This window comes from Pagrus pagrus (genome assembly GCF_965226575.1).
Source record: "Pagrus pagrus genome assembly, chromosome: 7".
NCBI lineage: Eukaryota > Metazoa > Chordata > Actinopteri > Spariformes > Sparidae > Pagrus > Pagrus pagrus.
Genome location: NC_140191.1, coordinates 20089210 through 20102332, shown reverse-complemented (window position 1 = coordinate 20102332; position 13123 = coordinate 20089210). Strand labels below are relative to the sequence as shown.

The 13123-nt window shown below is 41.1% G+C and overlaps 1 protein-coding gene across 1 annotated transcript in view; it reads right to left on the bottom strand.

The window, feature by feature from the left end:
* LOC311259281 (uncharacterized protein) overlaps positions 1-13123 on the bottom strand; it is a 114386-nt gene that overhangs the window by 82594 nt on the left and 18669 nt on the right. The window contains exon 3 of the mRNA XM_084356335.1: positions 2422-2514. Within this exon, the coding sequence (XP_084212461.1) occupies positions 2422-2514 (93 nt within the window). The remainder of the gene's footprint in view (positions 1-2421; positions 2515-13123) is intronic.

The following is a 13123-nucleotide window of genomic DNA, read 5'->3' as shown; positions in this document are numbered from 1 at the left end:
AACTGGCATTTTCTTGAATTATGTAAATAAATTCTGTATGGAGAAATACTGTAGGGTAGTCGGTTAATAGAGTGATACAATAATCACCAAGGGCTGGCATGATTAATAAAAAGAGAAATGAGACACTCAGAAGAATGACGTCTTTAATGAAATTTAATTACAGGGAGATAAGACAGTGCTGGCAACAGAAAAAGGTTTGATGGATTTAAAGGGACATCTCACCTCAGAGTCAGAAAAAACATATATGTCCTCTTACCTGTTACGCTATTTATCCAGAGCAGCAGTGCCCAAACTGTTTCCTTTAGAGGGCCAAAACGGAAACTTAATGGCGGGCTACAGGCCAACAGCAAACATACGGAGGCCCATTTCTGCCTGTTAAAGAAATAAATTGATGAAAACTTGATAGCCTCGACTTTTTATCTCATAATCATGGCTTTTTTATCTGATAATTATGATTTTTATCGCAATTTTGGCTTTTTTATCTGATAATTATGACTTATCATAGGATCATTTTACACTTAGGGAATATTTATTTTCATCAAGCTTAGTTTTTGTCTTGTTTTAAATCTTTAACAGACTGAAATGGGCTTTCATACAAATATCTATTGTTTTATTAACTTAAATTGACTGACGTGACTATGAAAAAATAATTAATAATTAGGGATCCCTCCTATTTAAAGAGCATTTTAACTCTTAAAAATAAAACAGCATAAACAATATTATACATTTTAAGTCATCTGCCTTTTCTCAAATATAATGGACCTAGTCTAGACAGTCTAGCTAACTAAGCTAGCCTACATTACAGCTCAGCTGAGGAGGTGGCCATTAATGTTTACATCCAAGTTGTCATGAGCATAAGCCTCTCATCTGTGAGTAAATGCATGCTTCCTTCTGTGAGGTGATATGGTTGGGCATCTAATTTATTAGAAAGAAAATACTCCCTACATGAAACTGCTCACAACAAGGTCTGGGGATTATCTTGAGTCATGATTTCTGGAAAGAGACATCGCTGTTGAGTTTTACAAATGTATTTTTATTAGGTTTGAGCAGCACAAGTTAAATTATATCTTGTTCCATTATTTTTGAGAGAAGGCAGACATCTCTATGGCTGATATCCTCAAAACTTGGCCATCTGTACAAAAAAATGTAGATGGAGAAACAGCATCACAGGTAAGAGGAAAAATATATTAATTTTGATTGATTTTGGGGTGAACTGTCCCTTTAAGGTTAGAAAAGAGGAAAGAAAAGGTTCAAGGATCAGAATCCAGCAAATTAGTACAACTGTGAGTGCTAATCCATTATAATCTGTACACATGAGTTAAGGTATTAAGTTACACAGGTTGCGAAACACACTTTCTAACCAGGACTAGACACGCACATCCTGTCGGTTTGTCAGTACAGATCATCATCATTTCATCAGCTGAGACATGCCTAGACGACAAACAACCAACAAACATACGCACCCACACACCCACACATACGTGCTGTTTCGAAAAGTGCTTCACACGTTGTCAGATTCTACCTGATTAGCAGGTTGTTCAACCTCACAGTCACATCAGGTCATACAGATGTGATGTGACGTACCTGTAACACCAGTTTTTTAACTGTTCGCGCATAATTGTAGACAACTGGTGAAACGTGTGACGTGTTTCAGTGTGTGTGTGTGTGTGTGTGTGTGTGGACTGAACAAAATCAAGGAACAAGATCTTGTGATAGGAGAAACTGCACAGAGTCTCTCTACATGTCCAGACTTGTCTGGAACGACGCAGGCCTGATCAGGAGTCTATTGACAAAATCTACATGATTAAGAAACAAAATATGTAAAAAGTTCCTTTTACTTTCAGCATCTTAAATCTCTGTAAGAAAAGCCCTCCTTCCTTCTCTGCCCCTGTTGGAAGCGATGTCAGTATTGGTAACTGGGCTACTGATGACCAATGAGGCGATAAGGGTGTCCAGAATGGTTCCCAGGAGCCACATGAAGTCTTTCATCCACACATATGGAGCTATTTACATGGAACAGGTGGTGGGGCAGCGAAGACTGAGGAGTCTGACACGCAGACACGCGCGCACGTGCACTCTGTCTCGTTATCTCAGCTCTCAGTTAATTTATGGTCTTAGATCAAACATTAGAAAATGATACACCTGACAGACAACCGCATATCACGGAAGCAAAGAACGAAATGGATGAAGACTGACTAACAGCTGTCTTGTAATTTACAGTCCTGTCATCACTGCAGATTATACAAAACAATAAGGCACGGGGACCCGCCTGACGACCAGATACCGCAAGGCGCAGGTGCAGTCGTGAAAAAAGACGGAGGACAGAGTTTCTCACAGCTGTTGGTTTATGGCTTATAATTATCGTCATAACCATAACTGTCATTCAACACCACGTAGCCTCATTGGTGTGCAAGTGCTCACCGCGCCGTCAGAGGTTTTTCTGTTTGGTGTTTTGTTTTGTTCATTTCCTGGCTCTCATTTGGTGAGTCATGATCCTTCTTCATCCTGTCACCCCTGAAAAGAAATGAGCAGGCAAAAAAAATGATTGGTTTATGGGTGGACAGATTGATACATTGATAGATGAATGCATGGATGGACATGTTTAATCATTATTTTTCTTTCTTTCTTTCTTTTTTTCTTTCTTTCTTTCTTTCTTTCTTTCTTTCTTTCTTTCTTCCTCTCCTTTTCATTTTCACACCTTTAAAATCAATACAAATCCAACCAAATGTAAACACAAACGCGCCATGAATGCATATTTCAGCAATGTCATTCCCCTCTTATTTACGCCACTCTGAAGCTGCTGCCGCCACAGGAATGACAACCCTTGTTGGGATTCTGTCGCATCAAGCCAGCAGATTTGAATGCTAAACCCATTAGCCAAGCATCACTCACAGTCAGAGCTGGCGATGATAAATAACCCAACCAGAGAAATCTGATTAGGGGAGACGGAGGCAAGGGATCTGAGGGAATGAGTAACAGCAATGTCGCCGTTATCGGGCCTCAGTCAGATTGGAAATCACACACCGAGAAAACATGAAATGTTCATCTGCAATGGGTTGTGTCGGCTGTTTCCCTAAAACATGGGTTGGGACCCAAATTTGGGTCTCTGGTGGGCTGCAATTAAATGGAAACTGAACTTTATATGCACATTGCTAAGTTCTGACACACCAAAGTCACTGATGTGCACAACAAACTGGCTGGTAAATGGGTATATTTTAACCTGCAAGAGACTTTTTGGGTGGTACTGTTGCCTTGAGGGTGAGGCTGTGGTTGAGTGAATCATTCACATTTAACTGGCAGGCTGACACTCAAATACACTGCTTGTGAATTGCCTTTAACCCTCTGTTTACTATTTTCATTTTTTTCTGGGTGATAATAAATAAAGCTGGAGAGAGATGGTAGATCATTCCGCATATTTTGTAGATATCTGCTTTATAGCAGAGAGTTGGCACGATGTTTGAGGGGATAAAAGGACACAGGTATGTATTTTTAAGATTAAAGAGAGGGCTTACAACAGATTTCATAAGCCGTTTCATCATGAGCATTTTCGTCATGTTAAAAAAAAAAATGGTGAACACATAGACACTCACTCAAGTGACCAAATTTAGCGCAACAAACCCAAAAAACACTCACGCCACATTTAAGATTTCCCATACCTTTAAATTATTCACTCGCTTTGGTACAACTCTACATGTGTGAATATTTGAAACCGCCAGCTGCAGTTTTGACTGATGCTCATATGCATGACACAATTTTTTCTTGTGCAACTAAAAGTGCTTTTTGTTGTACCTCCTATGATTTTTATAGCAATCATGCTTCGCTGGATATACAGTGACTGGCATCAGTTGTGTTTTGACGAGACACAGTGCACCGACAAACGCTCACCAGGGATGATTGGTTACAAAAACAGAAGTCACACAAGTTTAGCTTGACAGATGTTTCCCATTTTTTTTCACCTTAAAGGCCATCTTAAAGGATAAATTCACCCAAAAATGCAAATTCTGTTATAGGGCTGTCACTTTTTATTCGAAATTCGAATATTCGTTCGAATGTGGGGGAAAAAGTTCGTATTCGAATGTAATGACCTGTTCGAATTCAAGATTTACAGTCTATAAGCGCAACAGACCGTTTGAAGTAGTTCGCCTTGTGATCCAGCAGAGGGCGCTCAAAAAATTCACTATCAGCTTGACCTATTGCACGCCCTATTAACCCTCGACCTATCAATTCAGCTAGTAATATTATGTTGTTTGCTATGATACTAGCAAGCAAAGCGGTCCTGAGCGGACAATCACGACACCAAAGCTGTCTGTCGACTTTGTACAAAGCAGCTGTCTTTCTCTACAACGACAACAAATCTGCTACCTGCTAGCTTGCGGCAGCGGAGACCGAGGCACCACAGGCACAGACAAACGGAGCTGCCGGAGCGACGTCAATTGTACAACCTCGTCTGACTGAATAAAATAATAAAAAGTAATGTCGTGTGTTGTCGCGCGCGCGTGGGGGGGGGGGGGGGGGGTATTCGAATACATTCGAATAAATTGCGTGTCATTTCAAATTCGTTCGAACTTGATTTTTTGAAAAAGTGACAGCCCTATTCTGTTATTATCTACTCACCCTCATGCCGATGGAAAAGTCAGGTGAAGTTTCGTAGTCCACAAAACATTTCACAGCTACACAGCATCATAGCGTTCTACTAAGCAACTGAAGTAGATAGGGACTTGTTTTAAAACGCAAAAGAACAACAGAAAATAAACAGAAAATGGCTCCATACAGTTTGTGTGGCGTAATCCAAGTCTCTGAAAGTCCAGAAATCCCAAACTGATTTGAAAAAAATGTTTTTTAAATCTTTGATGTAGCTGCAAAGCTAAAGGTGTTAGCATGCACCCCATCTGAAGTGGGCGCACTAACTTGACTGTGCATCAAAGGTGTAAATAATTTATTTTAAAATTATTTTGGAGTCTCAGGGCGCCCTGACACTGCTGCAACACTGTTTTGCTGCTCCAGAAAACTTTTCACCTGGAATTTACCTGGCTTTCCATCGGCATGAGGTACAGTAGACAATGACTACATTTTCCTATTGGTGAACTTTTCCTTTAATAGAAAATACTCTCATGCGCTAAGATTCATTGGCTATAAGTGTTCTTTTATACCACTTCTCTGTGAAGAGCAATCCTTTCTCGAAGTCCAATGTGAGTATTGTTTTATATTAAAAAAAATGTTTTGCCAAGAGATAGATGTGGAGAAAATACCACTATCACACTGATGCATTAAGTGTAAGGCCAGGAGGCATTTAGCTTAACTTAGCATTAAGGGTGAAACAGCTAGCTGGTCTTTGTGTCAGGTTAAAAAATACACCTACCACCACTTTTACACCTCACTAATGTCTTGTTTATTTTGTACACAAACAGACATGTAAAAAAAAAAGTATACGTCTGTGGTTTAACAGGGAAAATGTGCTGCAACTACTGTGTTTCATTTTCACAGCTTTTTACCTTCTTGAACCTGGCAACATCACCATAACAACAAAACTGCAAGATTCCCCCGGGCACTCTGAGTCCATATACATTTTTCCTTTTAACTGATGACATTTTGACCCTCATACTTTCTTCAAGATCAACAACCATCTGTTTGTAGCCATCATCTCACATAATTATTCTTTGTGTCTTGCCGCTGCTGTACAGTATAAAGCAGTTACATCTTAAGCATGAAAAGTGCTGTTAGTTTATCCTTGGTCTGCTTTTTTAGAGCCACGTTTCCAAGCACTGTCACACTGAAAAGGTCAACCCGGACTCAGCATGCAACATCTCAATGAGACAATCGATTCAAAGCCCCTAACCTGGTCACTCAGGTCAGATATATGCATTTACATTCATTATAATAACCCCTAAGGTCAAACTGAATTCAATTACATAATTTATCACTACATAGCGATTAAATCCATGGTCAAGGTGATTCTGTGCAAATGAAGGTGTTGTAATCTGTTTAATATCATACAGTAACAGGTACAAATCTATGTAATGAATGGCCACTGGCTCAAAACACTGTTTAGTTTAAAGTCAAATGGCAGAGCAGGGTTATTTTAATCTAGCAGTGACATTACAGAGAGAGCAGAATAAACACAATGATACACCATACATTCGATTGCATATCATCATTAGCAAGATTTTCCCCTGCAGCCCAGGATGCACAAGCTCACCACAACATCATACCATCAGTCCTGCTTAATTATTGAAAGACCAAATTCAATTTACCCTCAGCAGCTCACTGACAAGCCCATATACCTTCTATAGCCAGCCACGTATAGGCTGCATAAGCATTCCCTGTGACAAACAATTATACAAACACACACACACATGCACACTTACATCGATTGACCTTTCCCGCTGAGTGTTATTAATACATGCAGGTCGTATTAGGAAAGGTTAACAAGCAGTAAGGCTAGCACCGCTCACGTGGAATACAAACAAGAGACGTAGAAGCCTAACCCTATGCGGGTGAGAGAGAGGGTCACGTGACCCTTAGTACCTTTAGAGATAGAAGTGGATATTTCAGATCTTTATGTTCATGTAATTGTAATAATTGCAGCGTAAGTGTGCTTTAAAGAATTAATAAGCGGCAACAGAAGGGGTTAATGGTTTAGAGGAGACATGACCAGTGTTTGTTGTGGGTTCAAACCATTAGCGTGGGAAGGACGGGAGGGCGCTGCATCATACGGATCATACTGTTTATGTGATGAGGTATTATTTACACACATCGGTGTTTATTACAAATATTACATGCACGTTATCCTACACACATGCACATATCCAGCAAAGGCACTTATAAATATGTACCGACACATATGGTTCAAGCTAGGGCTGGGCAATATATCAATATTACAGCACTCTGGTTAAGTGAGACTATGTATTGTCTTGAATTGTGAAATAGTTGTAGCATGTTATGGCATAAGTGTTGTCTTTTCCTGGTTGAGTTCTCTGAACTCTACATCTGATCATTATTTATCAAAAATCTCATTGTGTTCATGTTTCGTGAAAGTACCTTTAGTCATCCCTACAATATTGTTGCAATATTGATATCAAGGTTTTGGTCGTAAATACCAGGATATTTGAGCATTTATAAAGTGCTTTGATACTGACTAAAAATATCACAATATTATTTTAAGGCCAAATCGACCAGCCCTAGTTCAAACACTTCAAACGTTAAAATTTGCATTATCCTATTACTAGGCTTTAGACCTTTCAACCACATCTCATGACCTTCATTCAGCTAACAGAGCTGACTTAGAAATCATCACATGGCCTATGCGGGGAACACTCATGCCAAAATAAGTTTCAAAATACCGCAAATATTCTCTGTTCAGGGATGGATGTGGTGTGAAGTACACTGAAAGCTTAGAAAGCTAGTGAGTGGGTCGTTGACCTTAGTTAATTTCGTTAAACTTTCCACAAGTTAACAAATCTATGTTTATGTTTCCATTACGCTGTCATTTTCTTTAGTCTATGGTCCAAATAAGGCTTCCAATTTAACACTATTGAAAGTTTTGGTATTACTTAGATTTGACAGCATCAAACATGTATTTTAGATTAATCAGATGCATACACTCTAACACTAAACACACTAAAATAGCATCTTTGATAAAGACAATTATATTGTACGTAAGCTAATGCATGATGCAGGGGTTTTCTACCTGGAAGTTAGTAAACAAGCATCATGATTTGTTCTATAAAGACCGTTCACTCTCCGACACTACAGAAGTAGTTTGCAAATTCCAAAAAAAACATGAGTAGTGTGAAGAGTAACTTGACACCAGGCTGCGCAAAAAAGTGTTTCACTGCTCTCTCTGGTTGAAAGTTTCATGCCTCTTTCCTCTCTGCCCACACCCGGCATCAGCGATGACTGTGGTTGGGTGTGGTCGTAAATGTGCTGTGATGTCATGGGTGCCTGGAGTTAAACAACCAGAGGTCAGCAAAAACAAGATTTTAGGGGGTGTTAGGTTACTCTTTAAAAAAACTTTTGGGGGGGGGGGGGTGGATGGCTTGGCATACTTTAAAGTTCCCTTCATTTTTTGTTTGTGTATGAACGGTCATGTGGGTTGTTTTGAAAATGAGCTATTTTGACATTTATCTTTGAGGACATGTTGGGCTAAAGCAAAGTCTAAGTCCCTCACAACCCTCAGAACACATAATAAAATGATAAAATTCACATGAATCTTAACAATAACAATCTTAGAACCCCAACAGCTGCTTTAATGTCTCAGAGCTGACCAGCACAGAGCTTGCACGCAAAGCTGACAGCAACAGTATGTGTCATCTAGAAAAACACAGCAGGGAAAAATCATGTGTGGTTGCACAGAAAAACATCACAAACGATCTGAAGCTGCTCTCCTTCTTTGTTGCACGTCCAGAAAAATGTCCAGTCACTCAGCGCATACATCCCAAATGACCTGAAATATATCTCCTCTTCCTTTCCAGAGCTACCATGCATCAAAGCTTTTAATAGTCCTGGAACTACTTAAAAACATGTGGAGTCACAAAAATAAATGTAAGTCACAAATGACTTGGAACATCTCTCACTCTCTCCCCCTCTCTCGCTCTCCCCGTCGCTAACTGGGTCAGTGCGATGATGGTGTCAGTGTCTGGACTCAGCAGCAGCATATTTGCATCAGTCATCCCAACTAGACCGTGAAGAGAAGGATTTCCCTGCTCAGCTGTGCCAGTGAGTCAGTGAAATATACCCTCATAAAACCCTGCTGGACTGAAAAGAGGCCTGGGGAAAACTTGGACCCATTTAATAGGCTGAACTTCAGGCTCTTTGCTTTTGGCAATGCAGATACAATGTAAGTGGAAAGTAACATCCCAGAAGACCTATACATCACATAAAGCTTATAAGACATGTAGACATTATTCTTATGATAATTTATAGATGTGGTTTTGAAGGATGGATGTAAAGGGAGGAAGACCACATACTAGGTCCCTCTTTAACATATGTAATTTTGATTTGTATTTTATTTTGTTGGCTCAAAATCAAGCAAGCAAGGTTGCTGTCCCCAAATGCATCATCAAATATCCATAGCATGAAATGAAGAGTGGCAGGATAAAACATTCCCGGCTGCGAGCTGCATCAACACTTGTGATGGTATGTGCTTAATTCTGCTGAGACACCCAGACGGCCCTCTTGTGTGCTTTAAGGTTGGAGAAAGTGGTGCAGCCAAAGCTATGCAACCAAATTGAACCTCTAATTAGGCCCGCTCATCCAAATTTAGAGGGCTGTGGTGAAAAAATTTCCATGATATAAGCAGCCTCGGGACATCCTTGAACATTTGGCTGCGATGGCAACTTTGGGGTTTAATTAATTGAACGGTCAGGTTCTTTTTGGGGTCGTATCGAAATAGCTTGGGATAGTGTTACAAAATTGTGATGGGGCTGAAAGGTGGTTAATTAAAGTCACAGTGAGAACTGAGTATGCTTATGTGTATCCAGTTTCAGGCAGCCAGCTCGGCTCCTTGTCTCACCTCTCTGACGGCAGCCGTGTTTTGATGTATGGCATTAGGCGAGGTTGGTGGAAATTCAAAATTCAAAAAAATGTGCGTACTCGTGTAGGGAACATTTAAAGGTCCAATTTGTAAGAGAGTTGATTTCCATCAAACTAACTAACTAAGCTGCGCAAAGTGTAATTTCATCGGAAGTTGTTGGTATAGGATACGTCACACATGGCTGGGGCGGCTGACGATCAGTAGGAAGAGCACTCGTCCACCAATCGGAGGGTTGGTGGTTCGATCCCTGGCCCCTGCCAGTCTATATGTCTAAGTGTCCTGGGGAAGATACTGAGCCCCAAATTGTTATAGTTAGTCAGTATTTGCCACTTTCACTGACAGCTGATCAGTGATGTGATTTAAAGGTCCAATTTGTCAAATACCGACGCTACGGGTTGGTAGGTCGGGCCGGCCAGCGTCAGTATTTGGCTAACTGGGAAACCTAAAAATGAAAAGGTAATTAAAACTTGCCCAGTCTAAAAAACATCCTCAAAACCTGATAGATGTTTCTTCTTGTTTTCTCTCTACTTCTTGTTTCTTTATTGGTAAATGGACTGTGTTTCTCATTTCCTATATTTTTCATTTTTGCATCGCATTTCAAAACTTTACTTCAAATCTACTTGATAATGTGAAGGAAACAAGGCTGGTTAGGTCATGCACCATCTTGAAAAAAGCACAAGTTGTGTTCATTCTTGTGGCTTACTGGATGGAAACCTTTTACAAAACATAGTGTGATTACTCAAATTTGGTCTGTGTTCCTTTGTGACTATCCTTTTGTCTTGTCTGCTTTTCTTGGAAGTGTACAGCATGTCAAGGACTGACAGGAAAAAAACATGAGATAAGGGATGGGTGTAAACATTAAGGCGGAGATAAAAGTAACTCCGACTCATCACCTCACTGAAACTCCCTTCCACCATCCTCTTTCCCAACATCTCTCTCCCTTCTCTTTCCCTCTCTGAGTCTTTGATTCTAACTTCCCCAAGTTTGAAATTGATGTGTTTTCTATCGTTTTTTTCCCTGGACATGGGTCAGTTGAGAGTCAGCCAGCTGGGCCTTGATCCTCAGCTCACTCTCAGGTAAACTTTCAACTAGAAAAGACCCCTATTGCTACTTTCAACTTCATCTCCCTGCTCTCCTCCTGTTCCTTCTCCTCCTCCTCCTCCTCAGTGCTGCAAAGTGCTTTGTTGATAAACCCACTTTAGAGTTCACTGGTCTGTCGGAAGATTTTGCTCACCTACTCACTCTATTTGAGTAATGGGGATAAGTGTTGTGGTGTGTATGGACCTGCAGATGAGCTTAAATGGCAAACTGATATCAGACCTCGATGCTGACTCTTTCCACAGCCTTTCTAATGTGGACGTGAAGTCGCTGTGATCAGCAGGGTGCAAATCACTCCTGCTAAAATGCATGAATACGCAGACAGACAGTGGCGATAACTGCAAAAATGCAAGAATACCACACCTACTCTGTCATTATCAGAGCAGGCAGCCTCCTCGGACTCGACTCGGTGCTCAGAACAAACTGAGAAACACACTGGCGCGCGCACACACACACACACACACACACACACACACACACAGACAGACAGACGCAGACTCACACAAACACATTTGATCAGTGGTACCACTTGCTGTGCAAAAAGGACAGTTCTTCTGCCAAGGCAACATGCTGTTGGCGAACGCTGCGAGAGGCTGTCGTTGAGTCTTCTGCTCACTTAGCACTTCACACACAGTCTGTCATACTCTGTGTTACTCACTCAGCAAAAGCATGAAGTGTGCGCAAGTGTTTTGAGTGACGGTCCAAGAAACACAGTCCTGGATAACCTGGAAAGAAAGTAAAAGAAACGGAGGAAATGATTCGAAGTTTTCGACGCTTAGTTGAGTGAGCTCAGAGCCAAAGCCAGCAGGACGGAGAATCACCTCAAGAGGACGCTTGATAACTGATGAATGACCCCCGCAGGTAACACAATATTTAAGCTGAGGCGCACATTTCATTCTGGCTTGCCAAGTGGATTAAATGTTGTATAGTGTTAACCACAAGGGGGCCACTAATACAGCCTGAACGCCCACACCTAACTTCTCTGCAGCACAAAGTTAACATAGATGGATGGAAAAGACACACACAGCAAACGCACAGGCACACTCGCATATGCTCCGACATCCTTCACTTCCTTTCTCCTCTGCTTCCATGTTGATTGTGCTGACACAAATACACCCCTCACCCGCTGTCGCCCTCACATATGCACACACACACACATCAAACATCACTTCTCCTGGCATGCGCACAAAGAGACGCAAATACTCCCTCTTTTCCCCTCTCTCTCTCTCTCTCTCTCCATCTTCCTGTATGAGAGAAACACCTGATGTTGCCTAACCAGAGCCAACTACTGAGAGGTGTTAGTTTGGTGCCTGCAGGACAAATGACATCATGCACCGTGCATGTGTGCTAGAGAATTTCGGTGAAAGTGTATTTGGTGTAAAATGGGTTGCACTTCCAATGGCTAATATTCAACTTTAGACCAATTATCCAGCCTTTCTCTCCGTTTCACACACAGACAAAGCCCCTCCCCATTTCTGAGCATGTAGGAGTGCCGACACATTCAAGGGCAAAACACACACATGCACACACAAACACAATCTGAACAGTGTGACATGGGTTTCACTGCAGGCATTGTGGTAGCACCTCACACTGTTAAGCGCTTCCCTGCCAAAGCCTCTCTCAGGTATCTCTCTCAGGCTTGAGGTGGGTGATGACAGCATGTGTTTGTGTGTGTGTGTGTGTGTGTGTGTGTGTGTGTGTGTGTGTGTGTGTGTGTGTGTGTGCAGTCACTATTAACATGGTGTTAACACTTCTACGCCATTCACTTCTTTAATCAGATCATAACTCACAACCAGCATCCTGAACATGAATGAACACAGAACTGTTTAAGGTATGCTGTACGTAGCCATTGTGATCCATCTGTATAAGATATAGTTTTGAAGCCCAGATAAACACTGTAAAAATAAACTACAACAACTAAAATTATCGGCAGAATGTGAATAAATAGCAGCTTCAGAGTTCAAAAATCCTAAAAGTGATGTAAACACCAACACTCCCCTGGTTCCCGGGCCCCCTGTCTAGACTGCTAACTGCAGGGCTAACTCAGCTAACTAGCTTACAGCAACTACAGTTAGCAGCAGTAAGCGGTTTCCCTGGTGATATGAAACCCTCTGTTTACTTTGACTAAAAATTTGACAGGAGTCCAATTTTTATATACATGTATTGCACCTTTAAAGGGTAACTCCACCAATTTTACACATCAATGTGTGTTTACAGGTCTTCCGGAGTACTACCGCATATGTGAAAAAAGTAGTAAAATGTCTTTTGTGGCTTCAGAGGAAGCTGCATGTAATCTGATAAATTGCCTCAAGTGGTGTCACCCAGTGATTTAGTTGCATTGTGGGTAATGTAGGCGCCATGGTTTGAAAAGCTGTTCACTGATTTAGAATTGCACTTCTATGACACAGTTGAACTCATTATGGAAAGTTTAAAAACAAATGATCAAAAACGATACAACAGAGGCCTTCTTTATTTTCAAAACCTGGTGAACCC